General features: G+C 39.7%; 1 protein-coding gene across 2 annotated transcripts in view; it reads left to right on the top strand.

Moving 5' to 3' along the window:
- Positions 1 to 12,860, top strand: part of SCAPER (S-phase cyclin A associated protein in the ER) — a 400,216-nt gene that overhangs the window by 247,843 nt on the left and 139,513 nt on the right. For both annotated transcript variants that reach the window (XM_043921754.1, XM_043921755.1), the window contains exon 24: positions 6,644 to 6,759. In XM_043921754.1, the coding sequence (XP_043777689.1) occupies positions 6,644 to 6,759 (116 nt within the window). The remainder of the gene's footprint in view (positions 1 to 6,643; positions 6,760 to 12,860) is intronic.

Here is a 12,860-nt window from a genome sequence, read left to right as displayed (position 1 = left end):
GAAGGCTGTCTGCATCCTTTAGTCTACCTGAATTATTGTGTGAAAGGGATCTTCATTTTTCATTTGCATAGAGTATTTAACACCATATGCTTAAGAAGGTGTTTTTCCCCCTTGGTTTTAACATTTGGGGAACTCATCGTTGAGCCAGTGTGATTTTCCCCTTTCTGTCATAGGCTATCAGAGAATTGTCTCGTCTACCTTATGTACAGAGAGAGGGAGAGCTGTTCATTTGCACTGCGTTAGGCAGTGAGATCCACTGGGAGATGTTCCTCTTTGTTGTGCTCACAGGCCCCTATGTTGTATTAAACTGTCATATCTCACAGGACATTTTTGCTGTTTGAAAGAAGGGTTTCTATTTATTCATCCTTTTGTTCAGCTACTTAGCCATCAAGAATTTACCATCCGTTTTCTATGCCAACACTGGGGCTGCGGAGATAAGTCAGCTGCCACTCTTGAGCTTGCAAGCAGAGAGAAATAGAGCTCTGAGAAGAGCAAAGATGATGGCATGAATAGGAGTTGGTGTGGGGCGCGAGGGAGAACTTAGGACACTGACCAGTATTTCCATTTAGCCATGCTCTTTGGAAGAGAATCCAAAAGTGGCTTGTTAGATCTGTAATCCAAAAGTGTATATAACCAGAACTGCCCTTGACTCTGGGGAGAAACTTGTGAGAATTTTTTTTTCCCCCCACAGTTGGTTTTGCTTTTTTGCTTTATTTCTTTGAAAAGTTGCAAATGATAAATTAGAACTTCAATTTTCAATAATACTTTAGTAAAAAATTTGGCTTTCAGTGTCCTTTATGTTCCTGAAATCAGCTTATTTTTTCCTGCTTAATGTCTATTAGAGCCCGTGTCTTAAGTTTTTCAAGAGGTCACATCCATGTTGTTGGCATTGCATGAAAGACTTTGAGTTTATTTTGTTTTGTTTTTAAGGCATAGATGTGTACATTAAGATGGTCTGCTTTCCCTCAGTCCTTTTCCCCCTCACTTTTGCAGTGCTGACCCAGTTCCCTCCCGTTGTGGAAAGGTCTACAAGAACAGCAACAGTGCTGTTTTGTTTCTCTGTGGACAGATTGCATGGATTGGTGCATCTGCTTGGCTTAAAGTATGACATACTTTGTTTTTGAGTTGAGAAGTATCAAAATATAGAGGCTTTATATTGAAACAGACTATGAGTGGAGAATGTATTTCCTTAATGGATATTAAGGAGTCTCAAGGTGAGCATGTCTTTCAGTCTTAAAAACCTGAATTTCATTGTTTGGTCATTTCCATCCTGGTGAAAAACTACTCCATTTGGCTACATGCAATAACAGGAGTGGGAATTTTATCCTGGGCTCATACTAGAGCAATTGACTGCCTGTGTTTTCACAGTTAAAATTGTGTTAAAATGCCTTTGTGAGTCTTCTTTTTCACAACTGTCATTCAGCAACCACTGATGATGCATTTGCTGAGTACACCCCCATCTGCCAAGTGTTGGGCATGTGATGATAAAACAGACGTAGTCCCCAACTGCAAGAAGCTCTGAGTTTAGCGGGATACAAAGAAGAAAAGCTAGAGGGTCATCCCTTCTGAGAAGAATGGTATACCCCAAAGCGCAGAGGCGTGAAAGAGCATGGGCCATATGGGGAATTCGATTGAGAGACAGGTAGGAGCATGGCAGGGAAGGAGGCTGTTAGAGAGGGTTCAGATTCTGAAGAACTGTGCAAAATAATTTGGGCATTCAGTACACAGTGAGGAAGAAATCATTCACATGTTCTACCCCCAGAGTAGCATGATCACGTTTACTCTTGATAATATTATCTTCATTGCATATAGAGGCATTCAGAGCAGGACTACTCAAAAGGGAGTCCACAGGCCAGTGCCGGGCTATTGTCACTAGAAATGGTGAGATAAGTGTACAGATCAAGAGTAATTTCATGACTTTCATCTAATATTTTAAAATGTGGGTTCAAGCTTAGTATATCTTTTGTCCCTCATTTGTATAATATTTCACAAAAGTATTGGTCATGCCAATACTTCACAAAAGTATTTTCAATGGAGTGAAAATCTTAAAAACAAACAAAACACCTGACTTGTGTCAGAGGGTTTGGGAAGCACAGCCCTAGAGAATGCGGCTGCTGTGAGCCTGCATCCGGAGATGCTAATTAGGAGGTTGCTGCAGGGCGTCCAGCAAGAGACCAGGAGAGCCTGAACTGACTTGGTAAGAGTAGGCACGGACAGAAGCGGCAGGCGTGAAGAGCTGTAACAGGAGAGGAGCAGTCGGAACTTGAGCCTGAATCACTGTGAAAGCTGCGGAAGAGTCTAGAAAGGCAGATGTTCTTTTAAGAGTCTGCTGAAAGTTGGCCTCTTGCTCTGTGTGGTTTTTTTAAGAATTACTTATGTATTTATTTATGTACTGGCTGTGGTGGGCCTTTATTGCTGCACACGGGCTTTCTCTAGTTGTGGAGAGCATGAGCTACTCTCTAGTTGCAGTGCATGGGCTTATAATTGTGGTGGGCTCTCTTGTTGTGGAGCACAGGTTCTAGGGCGCAAGGGCTTCAGAAGTTGTGGCTTGTGGGCTCCAGAGTGCCGGTTCAGTAGTTGTGGCAACGGACTTAGTTGTTCTGCAGCATGTGGGGTCTTCCCACACCAGGAATAGAACCTGTGTCCCTTGTGTTGCAAGGAAAATTATTAACCTCTGGACCAGCAGGGAAGCATTATTATCAGCTCTTCCATCCCTATTTTACAGAGATGTTTTCCTTACTTTTAATGTGGCTATTTTTGAAACATTATTAAATATTTTTTATCTATAATTCCTACTTCAGTATAAAAGAAAGGAGATGAACATATGTGTTTACTTCCCTCTCGTAACTCAGAGCCCCTCTGCCATTTTCCCTAGGCTTTAGATGCTGCCCTAGACTTCCCAGGCTACCTTAGGCCTGGCTCTGATAAACTGCTTGTAGGATAACTCATCATTACCTATTTAAATATTGGTATGTACTATATGATCTCCTTTATATGACATTCTACAGTAGAAAAAGCTAACCTGTGGTACCATTAATCAAATCAGTGGTTGCTTCAGGGAGGAAGGATTGACTGTGGAAAGGGCATGAGGGAACTTTCTAGGGTAATGGAAATGTTCAGAACTTGATAAGCATTCATCAAATTTAATTGAATGATATCCTTACGATCTGAGCCCTCACCCTGTTGTAAAGTAATCATCAAATTTTTTTTTAAAAAGCCAATAAACAAAAGGTGTTCAACCTCATTATTACCAGGGGAAGGCAAATAAATGAAAACCTCACTCAAATGCCAGTATACACCCGTTGGAATGACTAAAGTTTTTTTTTTTTTTTTAAACTGGTAAAGCCAAGTTTTGCTTTGAATTTAGAATAACTGAAATCGTCGCTGCACTGCAGGGTGTATAGGAATTGTTCTGAACATGTTGGAAAGGTGTTGAGCCGTAACTGATAACCCTGAACCTGTGCGTGCACTGTGACCCAGCAGCTCCGCCCTTCAGCATGTACTCAGCGCATGTCACACATGCCCAACACGTGTACAGAAAGGTTGAAAGCGGCATCATCCAGAGTTGCAAAGTAGAAACAACCCAAATGTCAATCGGCAGTGAAACATTTAATTAAGGTGAGGTATATCATTAGATAAGAGAATCCTATGCAGCAAGTAAGAGGAACTAAATACTGCTACAGACAATAATATTGATGAATTGGGGGGAAAAATAATAGAGCAAAATTATTAGAGAAATGCACATCAAAACTACAATGAGAGATCATCTCACACCAGTCAGAATGGTCATCAATAAAATCTGCAAACAAATACTGGAAAGGATATGGGAAAAAGGGAGCCCTACTGCACTGTTGGTAGAAATGTAAATTGGTACAGTCAATATGGAGAATAGTATGGAGATTCCTTAACAAGCTAGGAATACGCTAGGAATGACCCGGAAATCCCACTACTGGGCATATACCCTGAGGAAGCCAGAATTCAAAAAGCCACACGTACCGCAGTATTCATTCCCGCAGTGTTTACAGTAGCCAGGACGTGGTAGCAACCTCGATGTCCATGGACAGATGAATGAATAAAGAAGATTGTGGGATATAAATACAGGGGAATGTTACTCCACCATAAAAAGGGATGAATTTGAGTCAGTTCTAGTGAGGTGGGTAAACCCAGAGCCTGTTATGCAGAGTGTCAGAGAGAGAAACACAAGTATCATATATTAACACATATGTATGGAATCTAGAAAAATGGCACTGATGAACCGATTTGCAGGGCAGGAATAGAGATACAGACATAGAGAACAAACTTGTATTCTGTTCACATAAAGCATGGGGGAAGGAAACTGGGACAAACTGAGAGACTAGCATGGACATATATACACTAACTTGTGTGAAATAGATGACTAGTGGGAACCTGCTACCTAGCACAGGGAGCTCAGCTCGGCGCTTTGTGAAGGCCTAGAGGGATGGAACAGGAGCTGTGTGGGAGGGAGGATCAAGAGGACGGGGAGACATATATATATATACACATAGCTGATTCATGATGTAGTACTCCAGAAACTAGCACAACATTATAAAGCAGTTACACTGCAATTAAAAAAAAAAAAAACGAATCAAGCAAGAAGTTAAATGTTGTAGAATACATGGAGTGTGAGTCTGTTTTTATAGAACTGAATAGAAGACAAAAGGAATCTATGATTTCAGAAATCAGGATAGCCTTTACATCTGGCAGAGAGTGAGAGAGAATGAGTAGGCTGGGTATCAGGGGTCCTATGCCATGTTTTAGAGCTTTATTTTTTAATTTTGTAATTGTTACATGGTGTGTTCAATTTGCCATATAGTTATGATATAACTGTATGGTTATGATTAGTGCAGTTTTATCTGAGTATGTGATGTATTAATACAAAGTTATTACTATTTTCTATTTATACTGACATCCCAGCATAAGAAGAAAGAGTGGTCACAGTATTATGGTTTTAAATAATTTACTGAGCACCTACCTAGTTTTTCAGTTTTCTGATTGTTCTAGTGCAAGCAAACATTTTTTCATTAATAACATAAATTGTTAATTGTTAATCTTAAAAATTAAGGTTAAAATCTTATCTGGGACTTATAAGTGAAGTATTATCTGGGATTCATGATGAACTTCTTATAGTCTCATATTGTATTTTATTGTGTACCAATAAGGAATAAATGAATGATTAAGATATTATACTGTCAAACTCCAGACATGTTCTAGAACCAATAATTTCTAGTCCACATAAAGCAGGCAGAGCATTTTGCTTTGAGTATCAGAAGAGTCAGGCAAACATGTTTGGCAGAGCTTATGAATAACTCATATCTCTCTGCCAAGTACCCCCTCCTCCGCCCCCCACCAAAAGTCCCTCAGACATTTCAAGGCTTGATAACTGTGAGAATGCTATTAAAACAAATGCAAGGTGGTGTTGTAGTAGAGACATTGAATATTAGTTTGCTAGAACTGCCATAACAAAGTACCACAGACTGGGTGGCTTAAATATAATAGAACTTTCCTCAGAGTTCTGGAGGCTGAAGTCCAAGGTCAAGGTGTTGGCAGGTTTGGTTTTTCCTGAGGCCTCTCTGCTTGGTTTGTAAAACATACCTTCTTGCTGTGTCCTCACACAGCCTTTTCCTTTCGACATCCCTGGTGTCTCTTCTCTGATAAGTTCACCAGTCATATTGCATTACTGCCCCACCCTACCAGCCTCGTTTTAATTTAAATCACCTCTTTACATTTCTTATCTTCCAACACAATTACATCCTGAGGTCCTCGGGGTTGGGGCTTCAACATATGAACTCAGCAGAGACTGGGGACACGATTCGGCCCACAGCAGGTTGCCATCCTATTTTTCACATATTTGATGCAGTGATTCTGTGGATGTTTAAAAACTCTTGCCTTCCTCGTGCCAGAGGAAGGCAAAGAACTTAGATATCCTTTCCGCCAGAACTATATATAATTCAGAAATTGTCTAGAAAAAAATCATAGGTTGAGATCTAAAATGGTTACTTAATATTCTCCCTAAAGTAGCTGAAGTGGCTTAAGAAAAAAAAGATGCAGCTAACTGCTTAGGCATTCAATTATCTTGTATTACTAAAGAGAAAAGTTCTAGCAAAGGAAATCTTTGTGGAAGTCAATTTATCTTGTTAGGTGGTAATTAACATTACAAAAAGATCCAGTTTTTTAAAGTATTGTTAAAAAGTTATCTATAAAATGAATTTTTCCTGTGCTTGGAGTGCTTCATCCCTTTCCCTTTCCTTTTGCCTGTCTCAAAACCTCAACTTTCCCAGAAAAGCCTGTGCTGACCTTCTCCCCAATATAGAGTTAGTTTCCCCACTGCTCTATAGAGCATCTTTCCTTCTTCTTCAGAGTACTTGTTATAGTGGAAATTGTTATACGTATTTGATTAATGTTGGTCTCATCCACTAAATTTTAAGCTTCACAGGGGACAGCAACCATGATCTTTTTTGTTCACCACTTTTGACCTGTAATTCCTCACACTGAGTAAGCATTCAATAAGTGTTTATAGAATAATTGAACCAACAGAATATTTCACGCTACAACTAACTATTTCATTTGGTTATAATTTTATGTCTGGGAAATTGGGCTAATTCCTCTTTGTATTTCTATTTAGAATGTAGCAGATCAGATTGCATTTCAAGCCGCTGGTGGATTAACAGCCCTTGAACACATTCTTCAAGTAGTGGTCCCAGTCACAAATGTGAACACTGTTTCACGAATTCCTCCTAAGTAAGTATAGTTTTTTAATCTGTCTTTCACGTTTCATTTGTGAGTCATTTCTGCCTATGGTTTCCATATGGGGGAACCACAAGAAAATTGTATGTGTGTGCAGGTTTGAATAGCAAAAGCTTACACTCCCCATTAGGGAGGAAAACAGAGGTGCTTGACTTCACTTAGAAAACTCAAATTGAGCCTAAAAAGCCTTATGAAGGAAATTCCTTTGGTCTGTAACCTTTCCTAACCCCAAATCAAGAAGACCTGATGAACTTGTGAGACATTCTAACCACTTAACAAAATTTGAACAGAAATGAATACTAATAAGAGAAAACTAACTTTTGTATTGCATACAAAAAAAGGTGAGTAGGTACATTAACAAAGGACTGAACTGTGAAATTTGAAAAAGTCCCTAACTTACAGGAAGAGCAGTTGGGGGCCAAGACCGCTGGCGTCTAGAGTCCCAGCCAAATAGTTGGGGACTTAGCTGTCATTAGCTGTAAATTGCTCTGTCCTAAGGATCATGTACCCCCTTTAGACACAAGACCTCCTTTCTTATTATTTTAAGTTACCCTCTGGTCCCTGGTCACCAAGGATGTAGTAGCAGACAGCATTATTTCAGAAATATTGTATTCCTGAGTTGTAACCTGCAAACTTTTTGGATATTTTGTGGAGACATTTGTAGAGTTTAAATAAAAAGTTTTGATAAAAAGTTCACTTATGTCACTGAAAAACTTTTAAATATTTAATTAGCTCAACTAAAGTGAGTGCATCATTTTTCCGCTGGATGCAACAGGAAAAAAAAAAAATCCTTGAGTATGTTATCTTTTTTTTTCTGAGAGACATTTGGTAAATTAGAAATAGCACCAGCTTTGGAGTCAAACCAATCTGGGTTCCAGTTTTACCTCTGCCAGCTACTAGCTAGGAGAATTGGGACAAGTGCCTTAATCTTGTTGCATCTGTTTCCTCATTTGGTCAAACAGGGGTAGTCATTTTCACCTCACAGCATGGGGATCAACTGAAGTGATAATGTATGTGAGAGTTCTTTGTAAACCTTAAAAATGAAAGTGAAAGTCACTCAGTCGTGTCCGACTCTTTGCCACCCCATAGCTGCCAGGCTTCTCTGTCTGTGAAATTCTCCAGGCCAGAATACTAGAGTGAGGAGCCATTCCTTCTTCAGGGGATCTTCCCAACCCAGGGATCAAACCCAGGTCTCCCACATTGCAGGCAGATTCTTTACCATCTGAGCCACCAGGGAAGCTTATAAACCTTAAAGTGTTTTATAAATGTTAGGTGACAGTTTTTAAAATAGCAGTCTTGCTTGGTTTAAGACAGTGTTATCAATTTGATGTGAGATATTTCTGTGTACACACTTTGACACTGAGTTAGTTTGGGTTCTTTTGCTTTACTGACAAAGTAGAAATAAATGAAAGAAGGTATAAGTACCCTGTAAAGTCAGAATATCTTTCTTTGGAGCAGAAAATTCTCCCATAGGATAGTTATAGCGTACATATAGATGTCCTGTCCCAAAAGAGTTGCTGTTCCCTATCAAAGCGGACTTTATTGATAGTGTGTTACTTGACATGCTGTCATCCCTCAGTGTATGTTGATTGGCAGGGAGAGAGGAAGGAAAAAATCAAACACAACGTTTGAGATAAGAAAGGAAATGGTATTTGATTCTTTGGGACAGTGCTTTTCATAACTATTAATTCATATTGTTCTTCTTAAATGCACTTGGTAGCATTTGTTTTCTTTCTTTTTTGTTTTATTGTTGTTGTTTTCTGTGTTTTTCGGTAGGCTTCAACATGCTTGACACTGAGGTCCCTTGATGGTAACCTAGATTAAATGCCTGTTCCCAAAAGCTGCCTTTATCATTGTGGCAAAGGACATGTTCTGGTGCTTGTCTATGCCTCTCGTTGAGAGAACAGAAGAGGTTTTTTCCACAGTTCCTAAAAAGACCTAACCAGGAATTAGCGCACGGCTTTGAAAAGGAGCCATGGAACCCTGAGCGTCCAGATCAGTGCTGCTCTGATCTACCAGCTGCCGAAGTGCCAGGACCAAGAGTCTGTTTCTTCCTCTCATCTTAGGCTAATAGATTTGTGTCTCAACCAGGTACTGCTTACTGAGTGAGGCCAGCTTAAAAGGCTGTGGGCATCTAGCACAGACTCCAAGATTCCCCTGTTCTTAGCACAGCTCAAGATCATGACTCTACTTTCTAACCTAGCCCCCCTTCTAAGGGTGAACAGATTAAGGCTGAGAGTATTATGCTGCTTACTTGGAGACAGGAAAAAGAAATACCACAATTTTGTTAGATTTAAATGGAGACTCAGAGCACACTGGTGGGCATCAGTCAGTGATTTAATTCAAGAAGTATTCCTGTTCATATTCCTTCTAACAGCCTTCTGGCCTTGGGACTTGCATAGTTGCTGGGTACTCCCTTTACTCTCAGCTCGCCCACGTCCTCCCCTTCTACCCTCTTGAGCTCCCAGCCCTCAAACGTAGTGAGCTTTCTGCCACCTTATTAGCACATCTTGTTTTCTGCCTCCTGTGGCATTCCATGGCTCTTACCTAGAACAACTGTTGTTGGTTTTGTTTTAACTATCCTGCGTTAGTTCATTTTTCTCAGTGATAAACAGAAGAGGCTTTGAGAAAGTTCAGTCACTGTCTAGTAACATTTATCATGTGGATCATCTCGACAGTTACCATGTGGACCCCCTGTGACTGCAAACCCAATGTTCCACTCCCCCTGCAGCCCAGAGCTCTGAAGTGGATAAAGGAACTCCCTGATCCTCTTTCCTCACCGTTTTGCCCATCTCCCTTTTTACTCCATGTCGTACCTTAGCAGTTGTCCTGTAATTATTGCTAGGTAACTCCCTCTGAGTGAATATTTTGCTTTTAGCAGATTTTTTTAATGTGAAACTGAGGATTCTACCCACTTCTGAAAATTTTAATTTTTGAAATCTTTCTGAATCTTCACTGTTTTGCTTTTCTTTTTTAGAATCAGAGAAAGCTCATAAACCTGCTTGAATCCTTTTCAAATTATTATTGATTAGGTCCCATTTGTTTATTTTTGTTTTTATTTGCATTACTCTAGGAGATGGATCCAAAAAGATACTTCTACAATATATGTCAGAGAGTGTTCTGCCTGTGTTTTCCTCTAGGAGTTTTATATTATCCAGTCTTACATTTAAGTCTTTAATCCATTTTGAGTTTATTTTTGTGTATGGTGTTAAGAGAATGTACTAATTTCATTATTTTACATGTAGCTGTCCAGTTTTCCCAGTACCAGTTATTGAAGAGACTGTCTTTTCTTCATTGGATATTCTTGTCTCTTTTCTTGTAGATTAATTGATCTTAGGTGCATGGGTTTGTTTCTGGGCTTTCTGTCCTGTTCTGTTGATCTATATTTCTGTCTCTGTGCCAGTACTGTACTGTTTTGATTAGTGTGAAACTATGAAGTTCCGTAGTATCATCTGAAGTCAAGGAGCCTGATTCCTCCAGCTCTGTTTTTCTTTCTCAAGATTGCTTTGACTATTCAGAGCCTTTTGTGTTTTCATACAAATTTTACAATTTTTCTTCTAATTCTGTGAAAAATGCCATTGGTAATTGGGATTGCATTGAATCTGTATTTTGCCTTGAGTATTATAGTCATTTTAACAATATTTATTCTTCCAATCTAAGAACATGGTATATCTTTCTATTCATTTGTATCATCTTCAGTTTCTTTCATCTGCATCTTACAGTTGTCTTGGCCTTTGCTTCCTTTGCTAGGTTTATTCCTAGATATTTTATTCTTTTTGATGCGCTGGTAAATGGAATTATTTTTTTAATTCTTCTTTCTGATCTTTCATTGTTAGTGTATAGAAATACAACAGATTTTTATATATTAATTTTGTATTCTGCAACTTTACCAAATTCATTGATGAGTTCTAGTAGTTTTCTGGTAGCATTTTTAGGATTTTCATGTATCATATCATGTCATATGCAGACACTGACAGTTTTATTTTTCTGTTCCAGTGTGGATTTTTATATTTCTTTTTCCTCTCTGATTGCTGTGGCTAGGACTTCCAAAACTATGTTGAATAAAAGTAGTGAGAGTGAGCCTCCTTGTTTTGTCTGATCTTAGAGGAAATGCTTTCACATTTTCACCATTGAGTGTGATGTTAGCTGTGTGTTTGTCATGTACAATGGAATATTCAGTTCAGTTCAGTCGTTCAGTCATATCCGGATCTTTGCAACTCCATGGACTGCAGCACGCCAGGCTTACGTGTCCATCACCAACTCCTGGAGCCTCCTTAAACTCATGTCCATTGCGTTGGTGATGCCATCCAACCGTCTCATCCTGTCTGCCCCTTCTCCTCCCACCCTCAATCTTTCCCAGCATCAGGGTCTTTTCCAATGAGTTGATTCTTCGCATCAGATGGCCAAAGTATTGGAGTTTCAGCTTCAGCATCAGTCCTTCCAATGACTATTCGGGACTGATTTCTTTTAGGATAGACTGGTTGGATCTCCTTACAGTCCAAGGGACCCTCAAAAGTCTTCTCAACACCACAGTTCAAAAGCATCAATTCTTCACCACTCAGCTTTGTTTATAGTCCAACTCTCACATCTATACATTACTGGAAAAAGTGTAGCTTTGACTAGATGGACCTTTGTTGGCAAAGTAATATCTCTGCTTTTTAATATGCTATATAGGCTGGTCATGAATTTCATGGCTTGTTCCTTGTAAGAAAAGTCATCTCCAGGCCCAAATATTTTTTTTTTTTTTTAATTTTTTTTTATTAGTTGGAGGCTAATTGCTTCACAACATTTCAGTGGGTTTTGTCATACATTGATATGAATCAGCCATAGATTTACACTTATTCCCCATCCCGATCCCCCCTCCCATCTCCCTCTCCACCCGATTCCTCTGGGTCTTCCCAGTGCACCAGGCCGGAGCACTTGTCTCATGCATCCCACCTGGGCTGGTGATCTGTTTCACCATAGATAGTATACATGCTGTTCTTTTGAAACATCCCACCCTCACCTTCTCCCACAGAGTTCAAAAGTCTGTTCTGTATTTCTGTGTCTCTTTTTCTGTTTTGCATATAGGGTTATCGTTACCATCTTTCTAAATTCCATATATATGTGTTAGTATGCTGTAATGTTCTTTATCTTTCTGGCTTACTTCACTCTGTATAAGGGGTTCCAGTTTCATCCATCTCATTAGGACTGGTTCAAATGAATTCTTTTTGACGGCTGAGTAAAATTCCATGGTGTATATGTACCACAGCTTCCTTATCCATTCATCTGCTGATGGGCATCTAGGTTGCTTCCATGTCCTGGCTATTATAAACAGTGCTGCGATGAACATTGGGGTGCATGTGTCTCTTTCAGATCTGGTTTCCTCAGTGTGTATGCCCAGAAGTGGTATTGCTGGGTCATATGGCAGTTCTATTTCCAGTCCAGGCCCAAATATTGTTGTTCGGTCACTAAGTCGTGTCCAACTCTTTGTGACCCCATGGACTGCAGCATACCAGTCTTCCCTGTCCTTCACTATATCCTTGAGCTTGCTCAAACTCATGTCCATTGAGTCAGTGAGGCCATCCAGTCGTCTCATCCTCTGCTGCCCTCTTCTTCTTTCTTCAGTCTTTCTCAGCATCAGGGTCTTTTTCAATGAGTCAGCTCTTCACATCAGGTGGCCAAAGTATTGAAGCTTCAGCTTCAGCATCAGACCCTTTTCAGACAGCAGTAAATGTTCATATTTCATAAAGAAACCAACAGATCTTTTGGGCCACCAAAAAGTCATCACTGGGCTGTCTTTCCTAGGTTGCCTTTTACTTGCTTGGAATTCTTGGTCCTTGACAGATAGTCATGGACAATAAAGGGGCCAAATAGTTAAGTTATTCTACTTAACTATTCTAGTCTCCAGGCTACTCTAGGTTGTCCTCCTGCAGAACTAATTAGCCCCTCTTTCTTCTCCATCAGTCTTACTTCTCTTCCTCCATTGTCCCTCTGGACAGAATTTTTATTTGGAAATAGTCTTATCAGCATGAAGCATTGCATGGTATAATGAAGAATAAACAGACTCTGGAGTCAGATCTGAGTTTAAGTCTCTGCTTTTTACTTAGTAGCTA

Source organism: Cervus elaphus, chromosome 13 (assembly GCF_910594005.1).
Source record: "Cervus elaphus chromosome 13, mCerEla1.1, whole genome shotgun sequence".
Lineage (NCBI taxonomy): Eukaryota > Metazoa > Chordata > Mammalia > Artiodactyla > Cervidae > Cervus > Cervus elaphus.
This window is presented reverse-complemented; position numbering and strand designations above follow the sequence as displayed.